Source organism: Anser brachyrhynchus (assembly GCF_964034855.1).
Source record: "Anser brachyrhynchus genome assembly, chromosome: 10".
NCBI classification, from domain to species: domain Eukaryota; kingdom Metazoa; phylum Chordata; class Aves; order Anseriformes; family Anatidae; genus Anser; species Anser brachyrhynchus.
This window is the reverse complement of record NC_137705.1, coordinates 13,391,569-13,412,847: the sequence shown is the minus strand read 5'-3', so window position 1 is coordinate 13,412,847 and position 21,279 is coordinate 13,391,569. Positions and strand designations below refer to the sequence as shown.

General features: G+C 43.2%; 1 protein-coding gene and 1 long non-coding RNA gene across 2 annotated transcripts in view; both read right to left on the bottom strand.

Moving 5' to 3' along the window:
- Positions 1-2,309: 2,309 nt before the first annotated feature.
- Positions 2,310-21,279, bottom strand: part of DCAF1 (DDB1 and CUL4 associated factor 1) — a 53,416-nt gene continuing 34,446 nt past the window's right edge. The window contains exons 22-24 of the mRNA XM_080606303.1: positions 21,137-21,241; positions 7,483-7,738; positions 2,310-3,314 (exon numbers count right to left, since the gene is read on the bottom strand). Of these exons, the coding sequence (XP_080462429.1) occupies positions 3,256-3,314; positions 7,483-7,738; positions 21,137-21,241 (420 nt within the window). The 3' untranslated portion in view covers positions 2,310-3,255. The remainder of the gene's footprint in view (positions 3,315-7,482; positions 7,739-21,136; positions 21,242-21,279) is intronic.
- On the bottom strand, positions 11,348-21,130 carry LOC308200479. The gene is made up of 2 exons (XR_013955623.1): positions 15,988-21,130; positions 11,348-15,599 (listed from the first exon to the last, which is right to left on the bottom strand). It is a non-coding gene; the product is annotated as an uncharacterized lncRNA (long non-coding RNA).

Here is a 21,279-nt window from a genome sequence, read left to right as displayed (position 1 = left end):
GTTGCCCCACCACGCTTGCCTCCAGCGCGATGGCCACGGAGCCGCGGGTGCAGCTCTAGAGCCCTGCGCTGGAGCACAGCAAGCAGGGCGAGCAGCCCCTGGGCCAGGTCGGTAGGAAGAGGGCCAGGCTGGGGCTCAGCCTCCCCTCTGCCCACCTCATGGGAGGGCCGCAGCAGCCTCTGTGCAGAGGCTCCGCTCTGCTGCAGCCATCGGTGTGTGTTTCAGGCAGCTGGCAGCACACTGAAATGCCCCTTCCAGCCCCACCAAGCCACCAGCTGCAGTGGCTGTACAGCAGAAAGACCACACGGCACCACAACAGAGGTGTTGGCCCTGCCTGCGACTGACAACATGCTGTGTGTATCCAGGACTGTTACAGGACCTTCTCTGAACACTGTGCTTTTAAATAGATGCAATTACGATGCTGGGGAAAGAAGCCCTTTTAGAAGCACCAAGACTTCCCCTACACCCCAGCTACCTGCAGCATTACAGCCTAACATGAAGAAAATCCCTGCTATGCCTCCATTCCCAATGCCCATTTTGCTCCCAGCCTCTAAAATCACTCCCCCCGCCCCAAACCAGGAACTCCCCAGCAGCCGCATGTTGGGCTCGCACCACTACACAGCACGAGCAGAGAAAGACTGAGCATCTGCCCCTAGCAGGCGCAGGGGCTGCTTCAGAGGGGCTGCATGGCTGACGTGCAGGCTGCAGGAGCCAGGTCCTGCCTCCACTGCTGCAGTTGCACTGGTCCCAAACCCGCTCCCTTTGGATCTGGTCAAGAACGATAGCTGTGGGAGGGAAGGGTTGCACACGTACTTACAGTGCCCCAGTTTCAAGTCAGATTTGTAAATACAAGCTCTCTCTGCTAGACGTTTTGTTTGTCTCATAAAACTAGTCAGCAAATTTCTCTGAGATAGCCCGGCCCGAAGCAACAACAGATGCAGCTGATTATAGCTGCAGTATAACACCAGAACACGATATGGACATCTGGCACCGTATCTCTCCTCCATTATTAGTAGTAGAGTACACACATTATTATTTTTTCCTCTCCTCCAGAGCAGCACATTTTTTAAGGTAAAGTTGCACAAGATGTGTTTTGATAAGGCAGAGGCTGGCTTCCGCAGCTGCTGGATGGCATATCCACTTTTCAATTCCCTATTTAATCAGAATGCTGCTCCAGTTGCTGGTCTTAAATGCTGTAGTAATCGCAACTTGTTCATCTTTATCGACTCTGTAGGGTACAATTATCCATTATAAGTTGCAGAAGAAGCCTTTCTTTTTAATTATTAACAAGCAGCCCTGGATAAGTACTGGTTGTAGAAGTACTGCTGGAACGAAGAAACGCTATCCCTTCTCTTGGTCAAAAAGAAAGTTCTTCCTCTTCAAGCAATGAAATGCTGAGCCTTAGTTGAAATGAGCACAGTTCCTTGGTAGAAAACTTGATGTAGTGGCAAGGAGTGAGAAGCCTCCAGCTCCCTGTTCTGCCTCAAGCTCTATGCTGAAAGTGGCCAAAATAGAGAAAGGGTAAGAAGTTGAGTGGATGTTAACTGAACACCTGGGAATAAAGAATGCTTTTAGCAGCCTCATCCGAGCAAGTGATGAGCACACTTACCTCTGAGCTCTGACTCACAGAACCAAGCTCTGCAGTTGTGTGCCACACACTGAACTCACATTCAACTGCAATATTTTCCCCCCTTTGAAGGGCAGGGCCTGTTGTCGTGTACAGACAGGAGCACCTCATTTGCCTTCTGCCAGTATAGCCACAAGGCAATCTACATAATGCCAAACCACATGTGAACGGAGTCCCAGAGCCGCTCCTGCCTTCTGAAACACACCAGGAAGGCGGTAGGAGTTCCCTGCAGCTCACTGCCCTTCCTGCAGCTGAACCGCAGCGTGGATGTCCTGGTGCACCTTTAAACAAAATCACAGCGTGGCACCAGCAGCCCCTTCCTGCTCCCACAAAGCAGTGACGAGGCGGTACCGTGCTGCCTGCACCCCCGTGGAAAATTCAAGGCTGGCAGGCAAACCGAGAAGGCAGATTTGAACCCACAGGCTGTGAAATGTCTTGCAGGTCCAGGAGTTGCTGTGGACTGGAGCAGCAGGTGGAGCCTGCACCCTCTGAAATCTCACCCTTTGTTTACTTTGCCTTTCCTTATTGCAGCTGAGCCAGGAGCTACACCTAGCTGCTCTCCTGGTACGCAGAGCGCTGCTTCTGCAGGGGTGGCAGAGGAATGCACGGCTACAGCTCACAGCCATAGACAGAGACAGGACTTCCCACTCCTGGTGTGTATACAATTCAAAAAGCAATGTCCTTTTATTTAATTTTTTAATAAATACACTTTACATTAAAGAAAAAGGCCTTCAATTTGCAGTTTCCACACAGAGGGCAAAAAGGGAAAGAAAAAAAAAAAAAGATTAAAAAACTTGAACCACAAAGGGCAGAGGGGAGAAAGAGGGCTCCAACTTTAACCCCAGATTCCCATGTCCCCAGGAATACCAGGCTCCAATTAGGCCACGCCAGGCTTTCAGCCTCCCACTACAGCTGGTGTCACAGTGAGAATCTCCACTCTAAGCAGCCTGCACATTCACCTACCAAACACCCCCAGGGCTCTTCCCTGGGGGACATATGCATCTGAAACACATGGCACACTAGCAGGTGGCTAACACCTGTTGTGTTTTCTTTAAAAAATAAATCATATTTAAAATAAAGATATTCTCACTCCTCAACCATTTTAGAAACCATGATCCTCTTATTTCATTTTGTAGTTGCATAAAAATGCCTCTTTTTTAATTTTAAACAATTTTTCTCCCCCAAACCTACCCCATGGTAACAAGGTACTACAGGAATACAAAGTTCATCCCCTCTTTACTAGAACACCTGCCTTTTTTTTTTTTTTTTGGTTTTATATAAAACTATTTCTGTTCTTTAGGAAAGAACTTTATACAAAGAAAATATATTGTGAAATATCTTCAGAAGTTTCCTTGAAGAGGAGAGTCATCTCAGCCTAAAATAAAAAATAAAAAAAAAAGGCAGAGAGAAAAGAGGCCTAACCCCAGGTCTCTTTATTGTAGAGCCTCGGACTTAGTCCCGAGCCTCAAACTGACTCAAACCAACACAGCGGATGGGCTGGAGTTCCTCAGGTTTTCCCAGGAGGAAAAGGGTCGGGGTGCTCAGAATCGGTTTCCAATTTGGTCTCCAGTCTTCTGCTGGGAAGGGAGCGTCTCCTCCTGCCAACACCCCCGCCTGGCAGCCGCTCCTCACTCGTTCAGAGTCAAGATTATGTCGTCCTCCAAGTCAGAGTTATCTGAGCTGTCAGCTGAAAAGGAGACACGTAGGTTAGGCTTGGTGGGTGCACAAACACGGCTGTCAGGGTGGCTAAGCAAGGCAATGCAGTCATAGAAGGAGATGGCCATCACCTGCTTGGGACCAGAAACTCCTCTGCAATAAGGAAGGCAGCTAGCACCATTCATGCATTTCAAATCAATCAAAAGCAGTTAGCAAATCTGCACCAGAGCTGTGTTCTCCCTGTTAGAGCAGAGGGTCAAGAGTAGCTCTCACAGGTGCAGCATTAGCTGGCAGTATTCTCCCATGACAAGATAGAGAGAAGGATGCCAGCAGGAAGGGACCTGTACATGAGCTGCCCGCACAACTTACGGTGTACATCTGAGTGCAGCAGCTCTCCGTGCTGGGAGCTGGACGTATCTGCAGTCATTTCTCACAGCTGTTATTTCAAAGCAAGCTGGACAGTTCCACCAAACTGATGCAGTGGAACATGGCCTCGTGTCATGTACACAGGGCTAACTCATGAGGCAGCAGGTTGGACCCAGACTTTATCAGCGTGAAAAGGACACTCCCCTCAGCACAGCACAGCACGAGACCTCCCCGCTGAGGGGGAAGTAATCCGTACACTCAAGACTAGCACCTTCCTCTAGTAACCCCAAAGGTTACCATAAATTAACTTAACTACATGGCACTTATTAACGGTGACCTGCAGCCTATTGCTGAAAACTGTGCCTTCGCTGGTTTTCCTCTCTGTGGTATCGAATGAGGACACGAAAGGATTTGCCAGAAGCAGTCACACACACACACGCTTTTTAACTTAGAAAATCTCTCCTCCCTCAGTTGTACAAGAGGGAAGCGGTAGCAGCTCTGGCAGAAAGGCCTCCTGCCTTACCTTGGAGATGACGATGGTTCTTTTTCTTACGTGAATTCATTGGATGCTGCAGTTAACTAGGTGTTAAAAATAGTTTTAAAAGAAAAACACCGAGACTTCCTCTTAGCCATCTCAGTTATAGTGGAACTCTAAAATGCCTGTTAAGGTAAGCCAGACCTTCTGGAAGGTTCACCCCTTCTCAGATGCTTTCCTTAGGAAAAAAAAATCAGACAAGCAGCAAAGGGCACAAACCCTTTCCCCCAACCCTCCTCCCTGAAGACACCTCTAAGATAAAGAGAAAAATGGAATGCCAAAGTGCGTTGAAGATACGGTTATCCCACACCACACTGGCAATCCATAAAGACAGCTGACTGCTGCACAGCCCTTCTCCCCCAGGCTTCCCGTGAAGCCCTCTGGTAGGCCTGTCCTTCTGCTTTAAAATGCCTTGGACACCGGGTGACCTCTGGCCTCAATTCACCTGCATGCACAAGGTCTCTGACAGACCCAACTACTGGAGCCAGACCCATTCAGGAGTGTGGGATTCTCTCCGTAAGGAACAAGCAGTGGAGGAGCAATTGCTGATGAAATGCTTGAAGAAGCTTCAGGGAAGGTACAAGACCGTCCAGGAGCCTGTACTGTTAAGCGGCAGGGCAGGAAACCGCCACCGCAGCAGCAGCTTGGGAACGCTCCTCCTCGTACCTCTGTCTGCCTTTCCGCTGGGACCAGCTCCAGTCTCACCTGCCATCGCACTGAGCCCAAACTGAGGGGTCCTCAGCGCTCCCTGAGCAGCTACAGCAACGCAAGGGGAGTTGGTAAACACCAGTCGGTGCTGCAGCAGCTACACGCATGCAGTAAGAAGGAAAGAAGTACAAGGGAGATAATCCACGAGCTCTGGAAAAAAGCAGCTGAAAAAGTTCTTCCCTAACACCAGAGGAAAGCTTTGAAAGGGGATTTCCTAGCTCCTTATGCTCCAGTCCACCACATAACCTGACAGTTTTGAGCTCTGTGTCTATAAGTAAACCTGATTGCAACAAAATGCTTGGGAGAAGCTTATAGACACGCCTGGAAACTGCCACTTCAGATTACAGAAGGAGAACTGAGGAAACAAGTCAGCCATGCTGCTGCAAGGCACCAGGAGGTGCTGAAAGGCATTGTCACAGATACTGGAATTCAGCACATTCCCAGGTTATTCCTCTCCTGGACACAGATGAGAATTTCACAGTTTTCTTCCATCGTACATCCCCACCTGCATTCAGAAAAGACACCCCACTGGCCCAGAACAAGCTCTTGGGAGACGTGCACAGCACACAAACTGCTTTGGACAGGATAAACAGGTCTGCCTGCCCCAAAGTGGTGACAAAGGAGGAGAAAGACAAATTCATACTTAAAAATTTCTCCATGGATTATTCCTGAACAGGAAAAAATCTCTTCTAAAGCATGAGGAAATGAAGCCACTCACTTCTCTGCTTCAACTGTTTTTTGAATTAATTTGTTTTAAAACACACCCACTGTATGTTATGTAGGTTCAACCGAAGTAGAGCAAAGGCTGGCAGTAGAAAGCATTCTAAATTCATCACCAAGCCTATCTGTACTTGGCAACTGTGTCTTGGTCATCATTGCCCTTGCCACTTTTAGCTCACGACCACAGCATAAGCAAAGGAGAGGGAGATTTTAACTGCTCTCGCTACACGAGAAACAAAAGCAAGCCAAAGTTGAAGCCACAAAGAAGCAGCCACAGAAGCCCACTCATCACATGCTGTGCAAGGACCACACATCCAGCCTGGCACAGCTGCTCTCCCTGCCTGAAGTTCCCAAAGACGCTTGCAAGCAACCCACAGCCACAGTATGGGCTGGCTGCAGCTCTACTGCAGTAACAGATCCCAAGCTCTGATCAAGTGGCTCTACCTATAAACAGCATGCAGGTGTGGCCATTTCATAACGTGCAGTGCTCCGCAGAGCACACTCGGAACAACTGTCAGGTAGCACCCAGTCTTGTTACAGGAATAGCTATTGGAATTACTGGCCCGAACTGCCATTCTGGGCAATTCGAGATGTAGCACGCTGGGTGCTCTTCCAATAGTGTCGAGCCCTGCACCCTCTGACAAAACACAAGTGGAGCTGTCAGGAATGTCGTGAGGCAACGTCAGGCAAAAGTTACGTGCAACCCCAGAATGCACAAGTGCAATACCGTGTTTGTGAATTTGTGCTACATAAGTGTCCAACAAGGTCCTGCATAGTACACCTACCACCTTCAAAAGAACTGACCCCACAAAAAAAAAAATGTATCAACCTGATGTAGTCACGCCCTTAGAGAAGTCAGAGGACTAAGCTGCACTGTAACGGAAAAGGGGGACATGAATGAGTGCCAGCCACATAAGTGCCAAAATAGAGGCCTGGCACACTTAGTCCTCCAGCGCTTTGGCAGAGAAGACCAATTCCCACCTTTAGCTCACATGTGAATCCCCTATCACTGTGGGGCTTCAATCAACTCACACAGTAATTACTTACCAGCCTCTTAAGTTAAGACAACTATATCATCCCCATTTCACAGCTTGGAAGTTAAAAAGATCTAAGTGGCTTGGCCGCACATACTTAAAAATCTTGCTAAAAATAATAATACAAAAATTGAACAGAATCTGAAGGCACAAATCCCAAGCCTGACGCTACCTTACTCACCTTCTCTTTCTTGTGAAGCCTTTTTCCAAACTGAATTGCTAGATAGAGTTCAGACCTTTCTTTCCTATACACACACTTTATTAACTTTTCAAGCCTCTATATCTATGGAATGCCAGAAAAAAAAAAGAACAATTTCAATTTTATCTCAAAGTTACGTTAGCAACAAAATAGTTTAAAAAAAAGGAAGCAAAGCCAGAAATGCCCTGTTGACTTTGCACTTTAAGCAATTGCAAAAGAGAAAGAACAGTGCCAAGGAGCAAAAAGGTTTCTCTGTCCTTACAGGTACAAGCAAGGCAGAGGAGACAGGTGAAGCAACAGTACAACCAGTGTCCCCTTAAAGGGCAGGATGGGCAACAATCAGACAAGGCTTCTTCACATGGAGTTTCCTAGCCTGATCTCACACATGTACCTGGGAGCACTTGAAGAAAGGAGACGCCTTCCTTTCCAGAACTCACAATTGTTCTCTCAGATAAGAACTGTTTTTACTGTCAGATTACTAAGACAGGCCATAGCTGAACAAGCATGATGAACTGTGCCTTTCATACTATTGAGGGAGAAAGTCAACTAGGTCAATTCAGTCAGGTGTTGCATATTTGTCATGACATCAAACAGAGGACAAGGCCACCTTTGGTCACCAAGCTCCGTACACACTTACTATCTCCAAGAATCAGCTCAACTTCCTCATCAGCATCAGAGTCTTCATCTTCACCCTCATCACCTTCTTCCAGGAGGTTGGCAAGCTCTTCATCATCAGAGGGAGAAAAGTCATTTTCTCCGTCCTCACCAGCATTCTCATTGTTCTCATCCTCCTCCAGCTCAGCCTCCAGCAGCTGGTCTGTGTCCAACTCATCAAGGTCATCTGTATCATCGTCATCTTCGTCATCATCTTCTTCCTCTTGCTCTTCTTCCTCCTACAAAGACAGGGAAATAGTCCACAGTGGACATCAAAACAAATGCAAAATGGACTAAGAATAATTGAAGAAAACACACCTATAGCTTCCACTTCTCCCCACATCCAGACATGACCCGTTACTACATATAAACGCTTTCCCTCCACAATTACACAGCACAGCATGTGCTGGATCATTTCTGGGCCTGCAGAGTTTCACCTGCAAAAGGCTGGTGCAACAGAGATACCACCGGCTCAGGCTCCTCTCCAATACCAGCCATGGTAAATGTAGCTAAAGAGAATATCAGCCTATACCAACTCCTGAATCACTCAGCTGAGGATGATACACCTGCTTAAAGCAGCTTGGTAGCCTCATCTTTGGCATTTATCTGTGGATCACGATCTTTCTTTTTCCTACTACCAAATCGTAAGAATTTGCATTCCGTAAAGCAACTTAATTTCTCATTGTACAGATCAAACCCAGAAATCCAGGTCTAGCAGATAAAGCCGAGTAAGAAGAAGCTGTTACAATCCTATCATCTTTCCGGACAAACGAGGCCAGAAGTGGCAGCACAGGCCAAGCCAAACCGCAGTAAGTCCCCAAGACTCAGACAAAGGGTTGTGGAGACCTGTGCATCTCCCCAGAGTCACAGCCCTTTTCTTTAACAGAACGCACTCATAGGGCAAGAAGGCAGCTCTTAAGTCATTCAGTCTTACTTGCCCCTTTGCTTGGGGAAGGGAACACATTTTTATGTACTTCTGAAGCAGTTAAGATTGATATTTAACAATCCACTGCAAGGGTTAGTTTGGTCTTCCAGCTCACTCCATTCACACTGTGTTTTAACTACTGAATTTCCAGATCCATAAGGCAAAAAAAAGGTACTTTCACACACACCACCCAGCCTACTTTTTCTTCAGTTAGTGCTATAAAAAAAAAAGAAAAAACACCCCCACACATGCAACATCTGTCACAGGCAAAAGAAACAAGGCATGCAAAAAGCCTGGGCAAGTTCTACTGTCCCTTCACTTTGGACCTGAAGTGTGCATTATTTAAACTAGAGATTACAGAACAACAACATCAGTTTGCTCCACACAGTTTTCTTTCTGAAAGAGTTTATGTTAAATATGAAATTCTAATAACGTGTGTTATGCTTATTTTTAGCAACTGCAAATTTCACTTTGAGTCAATGAGTTCTCAAATAAAAGGACGTTGCTTTTTGAATTGTACGCGCACCAGGAGTGGGAACCATCTTATTTGCCGTTTTAAACTGCAGTGCCATATTAAGTACAATTTTCCTCCTTCCCAATGAAATACATTGAATCGAGCATAAAAGCTATCACCTTAATAACTTCTGCTTTTGCTCTATGCAGTGTCTGCAGAGAGACCACTGTCTTAAACTTTATTACTCTATTCAGAATTGAAATACTGATTGAAAACTGAAAAGGCAGGGGAGTTTATTTTCCTTTTTCAGTCTCTAAACAACCCTGAAGCTGGAAAAGAGGAGACCAATTCATTTTTAAAAGCTTGGAAAAGACAAAGCCAAGTTTTACAGTGTCTGGAGATAGAGACACTACCATAGACATTAGGAAAAAAAGCGTACAGTCTACGAGATTCACTTAAAGTCCACATAGTGGAAACCAAAATGATTCTGAAATGAGCTAGGTACCTGCTTTGTTTCCACACCTGCTGGATTTCTGAAAGCATTTTTTCCTAAATCTATCCCACAACTTAAGTGAAAATATCAAAATAACAATTTGATTGTTTCACATTTAATGCATCGATAACAAATTGAAAATCTGTTTTAACAACATTGCCATTCAAGCTTAAGGCAAGACACGCACAGCAACACCATCCTTCAAATGCAGGATGAAATGGCATTTGTATGAAGCTGAAGATTTCTCTTAGCTGGAGAATTACACAGAAAAGGTGCATTTAGCTGCAAATTAACTTTGAAGGATCACGCTAATCAGTGAGGAAAAATCCTCTGTGAAAATACAAATAGAAACAGAAGACTAGAGACCTGAAATCAATGCTTCCTCCTTTCCACTTTAAATTATTCAATTTGAAGCACATGATTAAAATCAGTCCACCACTCCTTTAAAAACCACCTAAGAACGGTAACATGAGATCACGATTATACCTGTCCTTGGTAAATCAGAACCAGAAAATAATGTGAAAGCCATGCTACAAGAAGTCAGGTGTGCATGTAACAGACAGAGCTGTGTACCTAACGCGCACCCTGCAGATTATTGCTGAGCTGAACGACACAGATCACAGTTCAGGAGGAGTGCTGTCACTGAGAAACCCATACCTTGTCGTGTTTTAAAGAACACAAACAGGAACCAGGAAACTGTGGTGCTTCTGCTAAGTACCAGGTAAGTTAATTCTGCATTAATTTCTGAACGACCTACAGGCACAGAACTCTGCAGACACACTGCAATGCTCCAGCCCGGAGCACAAGGCTTACACGCACGTGCCAAGACGTTTCTCGGGAAAGTACACTGAGTTTGTGCACCCCAACCCAAGCTGTGGGACACACAGCTGAGAAAGCCTCCACTTGCTACTGCCTCACATCATCATCTGTAAATGACACCCAGCCTATTAAGCAATATTTAGGCTATATCCTCATCAGATAACACAACTGTCTCACACAAGGGATCCAAATACAGATAAAAAAAGGCATGTCATCTTCACCGACAACCCACAGGTGTACTAATTAAGATCTGTGAAAAAAATCCTTGCGCAGTGTCACAAGGAGGACAGGCAGAACAGTTATTCCAAACCACATCTAGATTTGTGAAGGAAAAACCTGCAAAGCAAGCTCCTAACTCATCAGGACTTCCCAAGAGCTTTGGGCAATGGCACAGGTGCTGCCAGAAGGCAGAATCAGCATGCACATCTGCCAAACACGCACGCACCTGTATTCCACAGTGAAGATAAGCAAACTGGTACATGGTACCCAAGGATCAGCAAACTCCGGATCACTAAAAAACCAACCACAACCCCTCAAGGAATTGTTTTAGCCATCGTTAACTCCTCTAGATGCCTGCAGATATCCTTCTATCCTTCAGAGCCCAGCACTGCTGCCCATTTTAGTTACAGTAATTCTGATAGCACTTGCTTGTAGATTCCCAAACTAACTTAAGGAAGCTCTACCTTTCTGAGAAACAAAGTTGTGTTTTTGCAATAGGTGTTTTTGCAGTGGAAAATTCCAATAACCTCACATATTCAAAAGTGATTGTGCAGCATAGCAGTGGAGAGTATGTTAAACAGATAAGGGGAAGGTCCCACTGTCCCAGAATAAGGAGGATAGCTAAGAAAAACAGGATGAGCAGTGCAAAATTAGTAAGAACAAAAATCACGGGCCCTCTAGTCACAAGAGAAGAAGGAAAAAAAGGAAAAGGAGGAATTAACGGTTGATCAAGTAAAATTGTACATGTAGGGTATAGAAGTGCATCAAGTAGGTTGTGAACCTGTTGTACTCAGCCAGTGAGGAAACGGGAGAAATCAGGTGTCAGGTAATAGGGGATATAAGGTTAGGATAAACTTACTGGGTGCTCCTGCTTGCAGGACGCCCCCCATTGCAATTGTGAATAAAATAGCTTCACAGAAGATCCTGTCTGAAGAAAATTATTGAGATTTTTCTCACACTACTTTGATAGTTAGATGCAAGGAGTGGAACAATTTAAACTACAGCACTCACTGATCACTAACAAGGCTCAAATCCATTCTTATACATTCTATAGATATGTATTAATCTATATATGAATATATATTGTATATAAAACTATATATTATATATATTATGTAAAATATAAACTAGTGAATACAAATACTAATATTTTTCAGTGTTGTCTTCACAATACTGTACCGGTGTTACTCTTCTGCATCCCCGGCGTATAGAAATATCACCACACAAAAGCTGCAGTGCAGAAGTCATTACAGTATCCATACACCTGGACAGCCAACTCTTTCTGCTCTTCAAGAACACAGCGTAGCAATTATAGTAAAGGAATGATAATCTAGTAAGCACCCACCTTATTTCATACACAAAATGGCTACCTGGCTCTACTTCTCTACATAAATACTTGCAGTGATGAGTTCACCCCACAAAAAGATTGCAAAAATAAGGCAATAAACACAGACAAAACTGACAGTGTAAAGTGAACAAAAAAACAACAAAAAATAAGGGGATGATAAAGAGGAATGGTTCAACTTTAGTACAGAACAGCTATCCACAGATATAAGTAGAATGTCTCCAAAGGGATGGGCCCCAGTTTAACCTCAAAATTGACTGAACTAACAATTTAATTTGAAAAAAAAATAAAGGCAAGCTTAAGTTGAAAAAAGGTCATCTATACAAAACTCTGTTCAACTCAAAGTCTTAAGTAAATATCTCAGTTACGTGTAGTACCATCAGTTACACACTTTATGCTAGTATAAATGATGCAAGAACTATCAGTTCTTCTAGGGCAAGACTGCAGCATGGGACAACTTGATTCAATTGTGACTTGTGTCTTAGAGACATCTCTCAACACTCGCTAACTTACCAAAACCCTCTAATTCACTTACACAGTAACAAATAAATCACTTCTCAACACAGTCCATGCCCCTGGAACTACTTCAAGGATGATTAAGACGGCAAGTGATTCACGTCAGCTTTTGAATGCACCTGCAGATTTACAGAGATGGAGTATAAGAAAAGCTGGACATCTAGCTTACAGAATCAGAACAGTTAGTTACTTAGTAAAAGATTATCTCAAGATCATCTCCAAGCAAATTACCAGTAACTTAACTCTACTACCCGTTTGCAATCTTAAATAAATATTCAGAAAGCACAATAGATTCAGCTCAAATGATTTATTGTTTATAGCTACACAGGAAAAAGCTAAACGCCATCCCATTAAGGAATGGCATACGTGGGGGTGGCAGTGCTATAGCAAGAAATGCTTCACCTAATTCATGTTGTCAGTATTTACCTCCTGTTCACAGCTTAGTAAATAACTTTTGCTTTGGTTCAAGCTTTATATATTTACTTCCATATTGTTCTTGGATATCATTCAGATTTGCATGCAACTTCACTTGCCCTTCACATACGCTTTCATCATCATCATAGGCTTTCTTACTGTTCTCCTTCACCCATTTATTTTGCACATACAAAATTCACTGAAGTTGTCTTGTTGGGTAGTACAGGTTATTGATACTTAACACATTCACTGGTGTTCATCTCTCTCAACACAACATGCAAAACCTCAGGAAAACCTCCAACCTTCACTTAAACTCTGATGCAAAATATTTTTTCACTAGGCAGAATTTACAACATATTTTGGCACTGCAGTTACATCTCAAGCTAAGGTTGCAAGTCTCCTAGCCAAAGGAGCAGAAATAACCTTATTCCAGATTATATTTTGTATATGTGGACAACAGATTGCGGCACAACTAGAATGGGATCAGCAAACTTTCCCAAGTAAACAACACCCAACAGAAAAGCTTCCAAGTTCTCCCGAAGCTGTTCAATACTCTCCTTACTGCAGCTTCCAGGGAAGAAGCTTTGCCAGAGGATGATTAAAAAGAATAAATCATCACCTACAGAAGCACAGAATACTAAGAAAATTAGATTTTCTGAATTTCCCAAGAGTTTCTTTTCTGAAACATAGACAATTCCCTCTATGTATCAATCTACTTGTGTGTTTTCTGTATTACTGATGAATTGGGAGAAGTTATTCCTACTCATTAGACAGGACAATACCATATACCAACTGCAACGCACTGAAAACTGATCTCAGATGTCAACTATGGTTGAGCCCAATTTCCTCTTCCCTGAGATAATATGCACAGATTCTGTAAAATCCTGTAGGTCTCCAACATCTCAGAAACATTGGTCCACCAGACACCTTTCAGTCAGATCTAATTTATTAAGCTTGTACACCACTGAATCCACAGTGTGCTTCTCCACATGTCCCTGAACTGAAGTGACCTTCTGCAAACTCAACTGCATTAGAAGAAAGCTTCCAACAAGTAACAGAATTCTTTTCTATTCAATACATATCTTACCAAAACAGATTTTAAACAAAACATAGAGGACATGGTACACACGTAGTCTAAGTTCCCATCACGTTTTTCATGCAATTTTCAAACTTTGCTCATTTCGTATTCAGAGTGGAAAGAGATACAACAGAAATATAAATTATAGCAGCTTACTTTACAAGCAGTCTTAAGACCTTTCATAGTGTTTTCTTACATTTCCAGAATTCAAAATTTTCTATGATCAGATGAACAGAATTTGAGACCTCGGCTCACTTTTTTCTTCCTCACCAGGGGTTGATTTCAGTCCAAAACAAGTCCTTGTGTTAACTGTTCTCTGCTGAGTTTCCTTTGCTACTGCTATATGAAGTGTTCAGCTGTCATCAGCTCCTGGCTGCTCCTTCCCCAGCCCCATCCTCACCTCCTGTCATCAATTCCAAGTCAACACCTCTCCCCTGCAGACACTTTCCAGCAACAGTCCCCTCCTCTGAAAACACACTTCCCATTGCAACTGTCAGTTTGAATCCTAATATATTACTCTATTTTTAGTTTCATTTGAGAGGTTACCTTTTCCTCTACTTGCAAAATGGTTAATCAAATATCACTGAAACTTCCACCACATTTTCAAATCTTTCAGCTCATATTTAATTCACTTCTGGCTATTCATAGCTCTGTAAGTGTAATTGTGTGGCAGTAAACATATGCTTCTATAAACTTTCGTTTTAAAAAAAACGTTTCCCAGAGTCACACTAATTTATTGAATTTAAACTAGTAGGTGGTCTCCTGCAAAAGCAAATACTTTACCCTCTCTTTCATCCTCTTCCCCCTTGAGAAAAGCAAACTCATTTTTAGTAATCTGACTTCTTCCAAAATAACAGTATTACTTAAATTACTATCTCTTTTCCAGCACAGGAAGGGGCTTTGCCTTCATAAAAAGAACATACAATTGTTGTTCCAATACAAATTCACTGAAGAGTATTTTTCACTCCAGAGGAATAAATCTCTTCTTCTTCTAATTTATCTTTCTCCACAGATGATCCCCTTGTCACATCTTCTGACAATTGTTCTGTTTCCAAACCACCATGTAGCACATTAGTACTTTCTGATCCTTTGCTATGCAACTCTCAGGAGTGACAATGTCTGTTTTTCAATCACTTCAGGGTCCTCTATCCAGTTTCCTCCCCTACCTACTTCTTAACACTCCCTGAACAATGCACAGTAGAAAAAGCTTAAAATATAGCCGACGGTCCTTCTAGGGGGTCAAGTATTCAAGGAATTTTACCTTCTGAATTACCTAGTCCCCCTCCCTCCCCTCGGCTAGCAAGCCCTAACTCACTTTCTATTACCATTCCATTAAATTCATTCTAAGTACACCTCTCCTTCACATTAAAAGGCTGCACCTCCTTTTATCTTCTTGGCTACTCCAGCATCAGAATTTCTTCACAGCCATTTATGGAGGTCAAAGTACTAAAAACACAGAAGCCTGGGAACGTACAGGAGTTGCCATATGTAACAAGCAAGGAATCTCACCACAGGCTTCTATGCAGAAGTTAAGTATGTGCAGATTTAATACAGGATGTGGCATGTCAGAGACAAAAAATGGAGTGAAGAAATAAAACCCAGTTATTCTCTTAGTCTGTGTGAGTTTAGCCTGTCTAACAATAATTAGTCACCTGTTATGAATGAAAAAGTACCCATGACACAGATGCACAAAACCTTCAAAGTAACTGGGCCTCTGTTGGATTGGCCTGTTCAGCTGGGACTCTTTGACCACTACTTTGTTTTGCCAATGAAATGTTTTCATTGTAACATGACCATATGCATCTGATGATAATAAATCTCACTCCAGAGTCACCGTCTGCTTTGAGGAATATGCAAGTCACCATTCAGCAGTTGCTGAGAACCATCAAATCAAGGTGGTGATTTGGCACAAGCTGCCAAATGGATTAAAGTGACCCATCCCCTTCCCAGCAAATACCTGCATGAAAACATGCCCGTATCAAAACAACAGCAATAAAAATCCAGTGGAATTGCTGTTGCAGGCAGATAGGCAGGTAGATTCCAAAAATAAAAGTCAAAACTGGGATCACAAAGAACACACAAAGAAAACCATTCTCCATCCTGGCTAAAGCATATGTGAGAATGACAATTCTCTAGTGAGTACTTACTGCCTTAACTCCAAAGCTTTCATTTCATATCACCCAGAATTTTCCAAACCAATGTAAAAAGATGAATTACACACCTACCATCACCACTTAGATAGCCCAGAAGCAGTGCAGGATTATTAAGTTCTTCAGTTCTGGCAAAAGAAGCAGAACACACTTTATAGGACAGGGACAGCTAAGTGTGGCAATCGCAATCTGCTGCTGAAGCCATAAATCTATCTAAACACAAGAATAACTGCGAATACTTGAGCCTCACAGGTGTAACATCATCCATATCATGTACTACAGAGAGAAAAAAAAAGAGGTCTTAAAGAACTAATACGGAAAAGAAAAACTAAAAGAGGTAAAAATACAGACACTAAAAATCCTTTAACTAACTCAGAAGATGATTGTTATCCAGACTTCATTTTCCCAGTTTTGCCTCCACTCTGTGGTCAGCCAGTCCAGTTCACTTTTGTTAGCTTTTCTGATTGTTTAGTATTTCTGAGGTCTCCTTTTCTTGCCCACAGCAACTGCCACGCACCACTTCTACGTCAGATCAGTACGTTCACTTTTCTTTGCATCAATTCTTGGTCTGCCTAACTACACCAGACAGACCTATCAGCCAAGAAAGGGAACTGAAGAATTAAGCAAACTAACAACCAAAAGATGGCCCAGTATTGGTATAAGTAGCTCGAATACCCATCTTGTTTTTGTGAAGTCTCTCAGAGTCAATCAGAATAGGGACAAATGCATGAGGAGGAGGGTCTTGCTGCAGCCTGAATAATGGGGAACTCAGCCTATTTCCCCACAGCGGAACATGCAAATACTTGCAAGTGAGACCATCGGTCACTGTCGGACCCCTTTAGATACTCAGCCAACAGTGAAATGATGCATAAAAAGCTGAAATTAAAGTTCTCTGCTATAAAATACTAGTCTTTCTGCCGTGTATAATATCCAGCCAAAAAAAGCTTACCTATCACCTCTTGCTGAGCATGTCACCTCTTCACTTTCCTTCAGTTACTACAGTAGGTATGGACCACAGAGCATCAGTATCCATTCAGCATTTGTTTTGATTAACAAATCCTGACAATAGTGGATTACTGGCCACAACTCGAGATGCAGCTTTCTAGAGATCTAGTATGAAAGGCTGGTGTAACAGCAAAGGAAGAGCCCAGCAACAGTGCTGTTCTTCTCAAGTATTTCAAACAAAAGCAAAAGGATTTAGCACAACAGTGCCATACACAAGCCAGCCAAATCAGCCTGATCATTTAATTAGTGGGTAATTTGTGTAACAGATCGGTTGATTTTACAAGGTTAACTTGAGAAAGGGGGAGTAATATAGTTGTTTTGTTTCTTAACTGAAGTAGGAGAATGAATTGAAAGGCAGCAGGGATGTGCGGCCTATAAATATCTGGCCTATTTTTAAGGACTCAGCTTTTGCTTTTCAAAAAATTGTCAGAGACCTATATTACAGACCTATTATCTGACCCTTGTCAAAATGTCAGGCAGATATTTTTCTCCACAGTTCTTATGGCTAACTTTCCTCAAACCCAATTTTTAAAGTGCCTTTCTTCCGTATCATGTGACTTCTAAACAGGGCTTGCCCAAGCAAGCCTGCTTCTACTTGCACACTTACTGCTTCTGTACAGGCAAAAAAATGTACTTATGAACACACATAGGTCATACACAAAAATATACCTGCATAAAGTGTTAGGATACAGAGGCCAAATAGATCAATATCTACTCTGAAAATCTTGACCAGAGAGGTACCATAATTAATGTTGATTCAAATGAATTTCCCCTCCACCATTTTAATGAAAAAGCTCAGAAAGCATCTTTTAGCCCGGTGTTTTATAATATCTGTGACAAGTCCCAACAAGTTTGAAAGTTCATTCCAATTTTTCAAAGCCTAAGTCGCAGAAATTGATCAGGAAAGTACATTACACCTACATCTGTGTGAGTGTATGTATACAGATAAAGGTCTTTTTCATCAGGAAACAAATTACCCTGGTTGACCTTAACAAGCAAGGGACCCAGAGAGATACTGTCTTAATTCTGGAAGTTTTCTACTCATTCTAGCTCAATGCAGGACGTCTCTATGGAGACAAAAGATGTATTTTGTAAGCCTGTATCAGATGGACTAGAACAAATCTGGAGGAACAGCAATGAACAGCTACATGACAGAGTGCAAGGTTTTCAGTTTATGTTGCTAAAATAGACTGAATGGAATTTGGATTCATAAGTGTAATATTAAAGTCAGAACTCTTATTAAAGAAACTAGATTGCAACCATTCCTAAAAGACAGTTCCTGTCTAGGAAACATCCATACACTTCAGAAATGAAGACCATAAAAAGCAGCAATTATGTGCAGTCCTCTAGTTACTCTTCTTAGCTTGCCAACTGATCCCAGAGGCAGCTTTGCTTGAATACTCCATAAGCTTTCCTGAAAAGCTTTTGGCATGCTTAAATTACGTCTGGGGCCACCTCTTTTTGTAGGAAGCCTCCCCAGTCACATTTGATGGACGATAGATAGATCAAAGATCAATCTATCCAATAGATCTTTGCTTGGTACCTTGTGTTACAGCCTGGAACCAGCAGCATTCAGACTGTGTCCTCTGCCACAAATACACATCTCCACTTCAGTCAACACCTACCAGTGACATCACAACCCGGTGTCTCAATAGCTGCTAGTTAATCATTGTACAATTCAACATCAATTTCTACTACAAGGATTTTTATAAAGAAAATGTGCATATGCTCACTGAAACTGAACATAAGAGAAGAACAGTGGAAGCAGAGACAAAAATGGAAACTAACGCCTATCTGAGGCGAGCACTGGATGGCTGAAAAGTAGAAACACTTTGGAAAGAACAGTTATCCCCCCCCCCAACACCCCTCACTGTTTCACAAGGAATCCTACTCTTCACCCAACCTAAAAGTTCCTGAACTGAATCCAACCAGTCTAGGGACAGAAACAGTGACTGACAATTCCAAGATTTCAGTTGCATCCTTGCACAGAGGACAGGAGGGAAAACCACATATATAAAACCAAACTACTATTTTATCTTAAGAATTATAGTGAAATTGTAACAGGAACAGCTACCTGCAAAGAAAATTACTTTCCATGGATCTGCTGTCCAGTGTTCTGAACTATAAAGTGAAAGTTTTAACATAGCAAAAAGACGAAAAGGGTTATCAGAAATCCATCTTTCCACACATTGTGAAAAATACCAAAATATTACCTTCTGGCATTCGTTGGAGAAAAGGCAAAGTCAGCTTTCTCATGGGAAATGCAAACATATAGAATCACAGAATCATTCAGGTTGGAAAAGACCTCTAAGATCATCTGGCCCAACCTTTCACCTAGCATTGCCAAGCCCATCATTAAACCATGTCACTAAACTCTGCATCTACACACTTCTTGAAGACCTCCATGGATGGTGACTCAACCACCTCCCTGAGCAGCCTGTTCCAATACTTCACAACCCTTTCAGTGAGGAATTTTTTTGTCCTTTAAGGCAATTGTAGGGCCCAATAAGGTCTCCCCTGAGCCTTCTTTGCTCCAAGTGAAACAACCCTAGTTCCCGCAGCCGCTCCTCACAGGACTTGTTCTCCAGACCCCTCACCAGCTTCACTGCCCGTCTCTGGACGGGCTCCAGCACCTCGATGTCCTTCTTGTAGCGAGGGGCCCAAAACTGAACACAGCACTCGAGGTGCGGCCTCACCAGAGCCGAGTACAGAGGGACAATCACCTCCCTGGTCCTGCTGGCCATGCTATTTCTGATACAAGCCAGGATGCTGTTGGCCTTCTTGACCACCTGAGCACACTGCTGGCTCATGTTCAGCAGGCTATCGACCAATACCCCCAGGGCCCTTTCCTCCGGGCAGCTTTTCAGCCACTCTGTCCCTGACCTGTAGCACTACTTGGGGTTGTTGTGCCCCAGGTGCAGGACCCAGCACTTGGCCTTGTTGAACTTCATACAGTTGGCCTCAGCCCATCGGTCCAGCCTATCCAGATCCCTCTACATAGCCCTCCTACCCTTGAGCAGATCAACACAATCACCTAACTTGGTGTTGTCTGAGAACTTACTGAGGGAGCACTCAATCCCCTCGTCCAGATCATTGATGAAGATGTTGAAGAGAACCAGCCCTGGTACTGAGCCCTGGGGGTGCCCACTAGCGACTGGCCTCCAACTGCGTTTAGCTCCATTCACCACAACTCTTTGGATCTGGCCACCCAGCCAGTTTTTATCCCAACACAGTGCAAACCCATCCAAACCTTGAGCAGCCAGCTTCTCCAGGAGTACACTGTGTGAAACGGTGTCAACAGCCTTACTGAAGTCTAGGTAGACCACATCTACAGCCTTCCTTTCCCCCATCCACTGAGTTCCACTACCTCCCTCAGCTGCCTCAAATGCAGGAAACCCCTTGCATGCCACAATTCCCCACTCCGCTGCAGAACGTCTGCGCCAGAGTCAACTGCCTTGGCAATTTACTAGAACGCAGACAACAAAGAGCAGAGAATAATGGATTTAAAATCTTTGAGAAATTGAAGCATAAAGCCTTTGCCTGTTCAAAAAACACCCGATCCCCAAAAAGCTACAGATTTATCCTTAATTCTCCTTGTATTGTAATAAGTATTCTGTGCTGTTCTGTATTCCACCAGCTGCACCCTGAGGAGCACTTAGTGCAGTTTTTAGCTCTTTTGTCAGGTTGTCAGAGTTCATATGGCTGATTTGAGAAGGAAAACCATCACATCCCAGTGCAAACCTACTGCTTTCTTTAGAATTTCTAAGACATTCTGCTGTGTAGAAAAACTGTGCAGTTGCATTGCATTGGTCACATGCTGTGTCTCACTGGAAACTGGTGAGATGTTAGGCCCAACCACAAGACTTGGGCATACTTAAACTGAAAAAAGGAAAACCTCAAACATTATTGTCACTACTGCGTGTCAGAATATTTTAAAAACAAAAAAGAACAAACAGCAAAGTTTCTGATCAAGATTAAAACACTTCTGAAAATTAATAAACTATAAGTTACCACATCAGTTTGCAGTGCACAAAGTTACTGTACACATAGGTCCAGTACTGATAGTCTTAGTTTAAACTGAAAGTAAAGTGATCTGCTTCACAATAGATGGGACCAAACGAGGCATTTGTAGCTTATGGGTCATAACTGAACACCTGTGGCCTCACATATTTGCATAACAGCTACTCTTAAGCAAGCAGGTTAACGCCATGCTTCTCACCTGATCTTCTTCTTCATCCTCTTCATCTTCTGCCAAACGCTGCCGGCCCACTTCATACAGTCTGCAAACTGTATCCATGTTCATGGTATCCATGCTTCCTTGATTCTGAAGGGGAAGCGCCCACACAGTTAGTCCCAGGCATT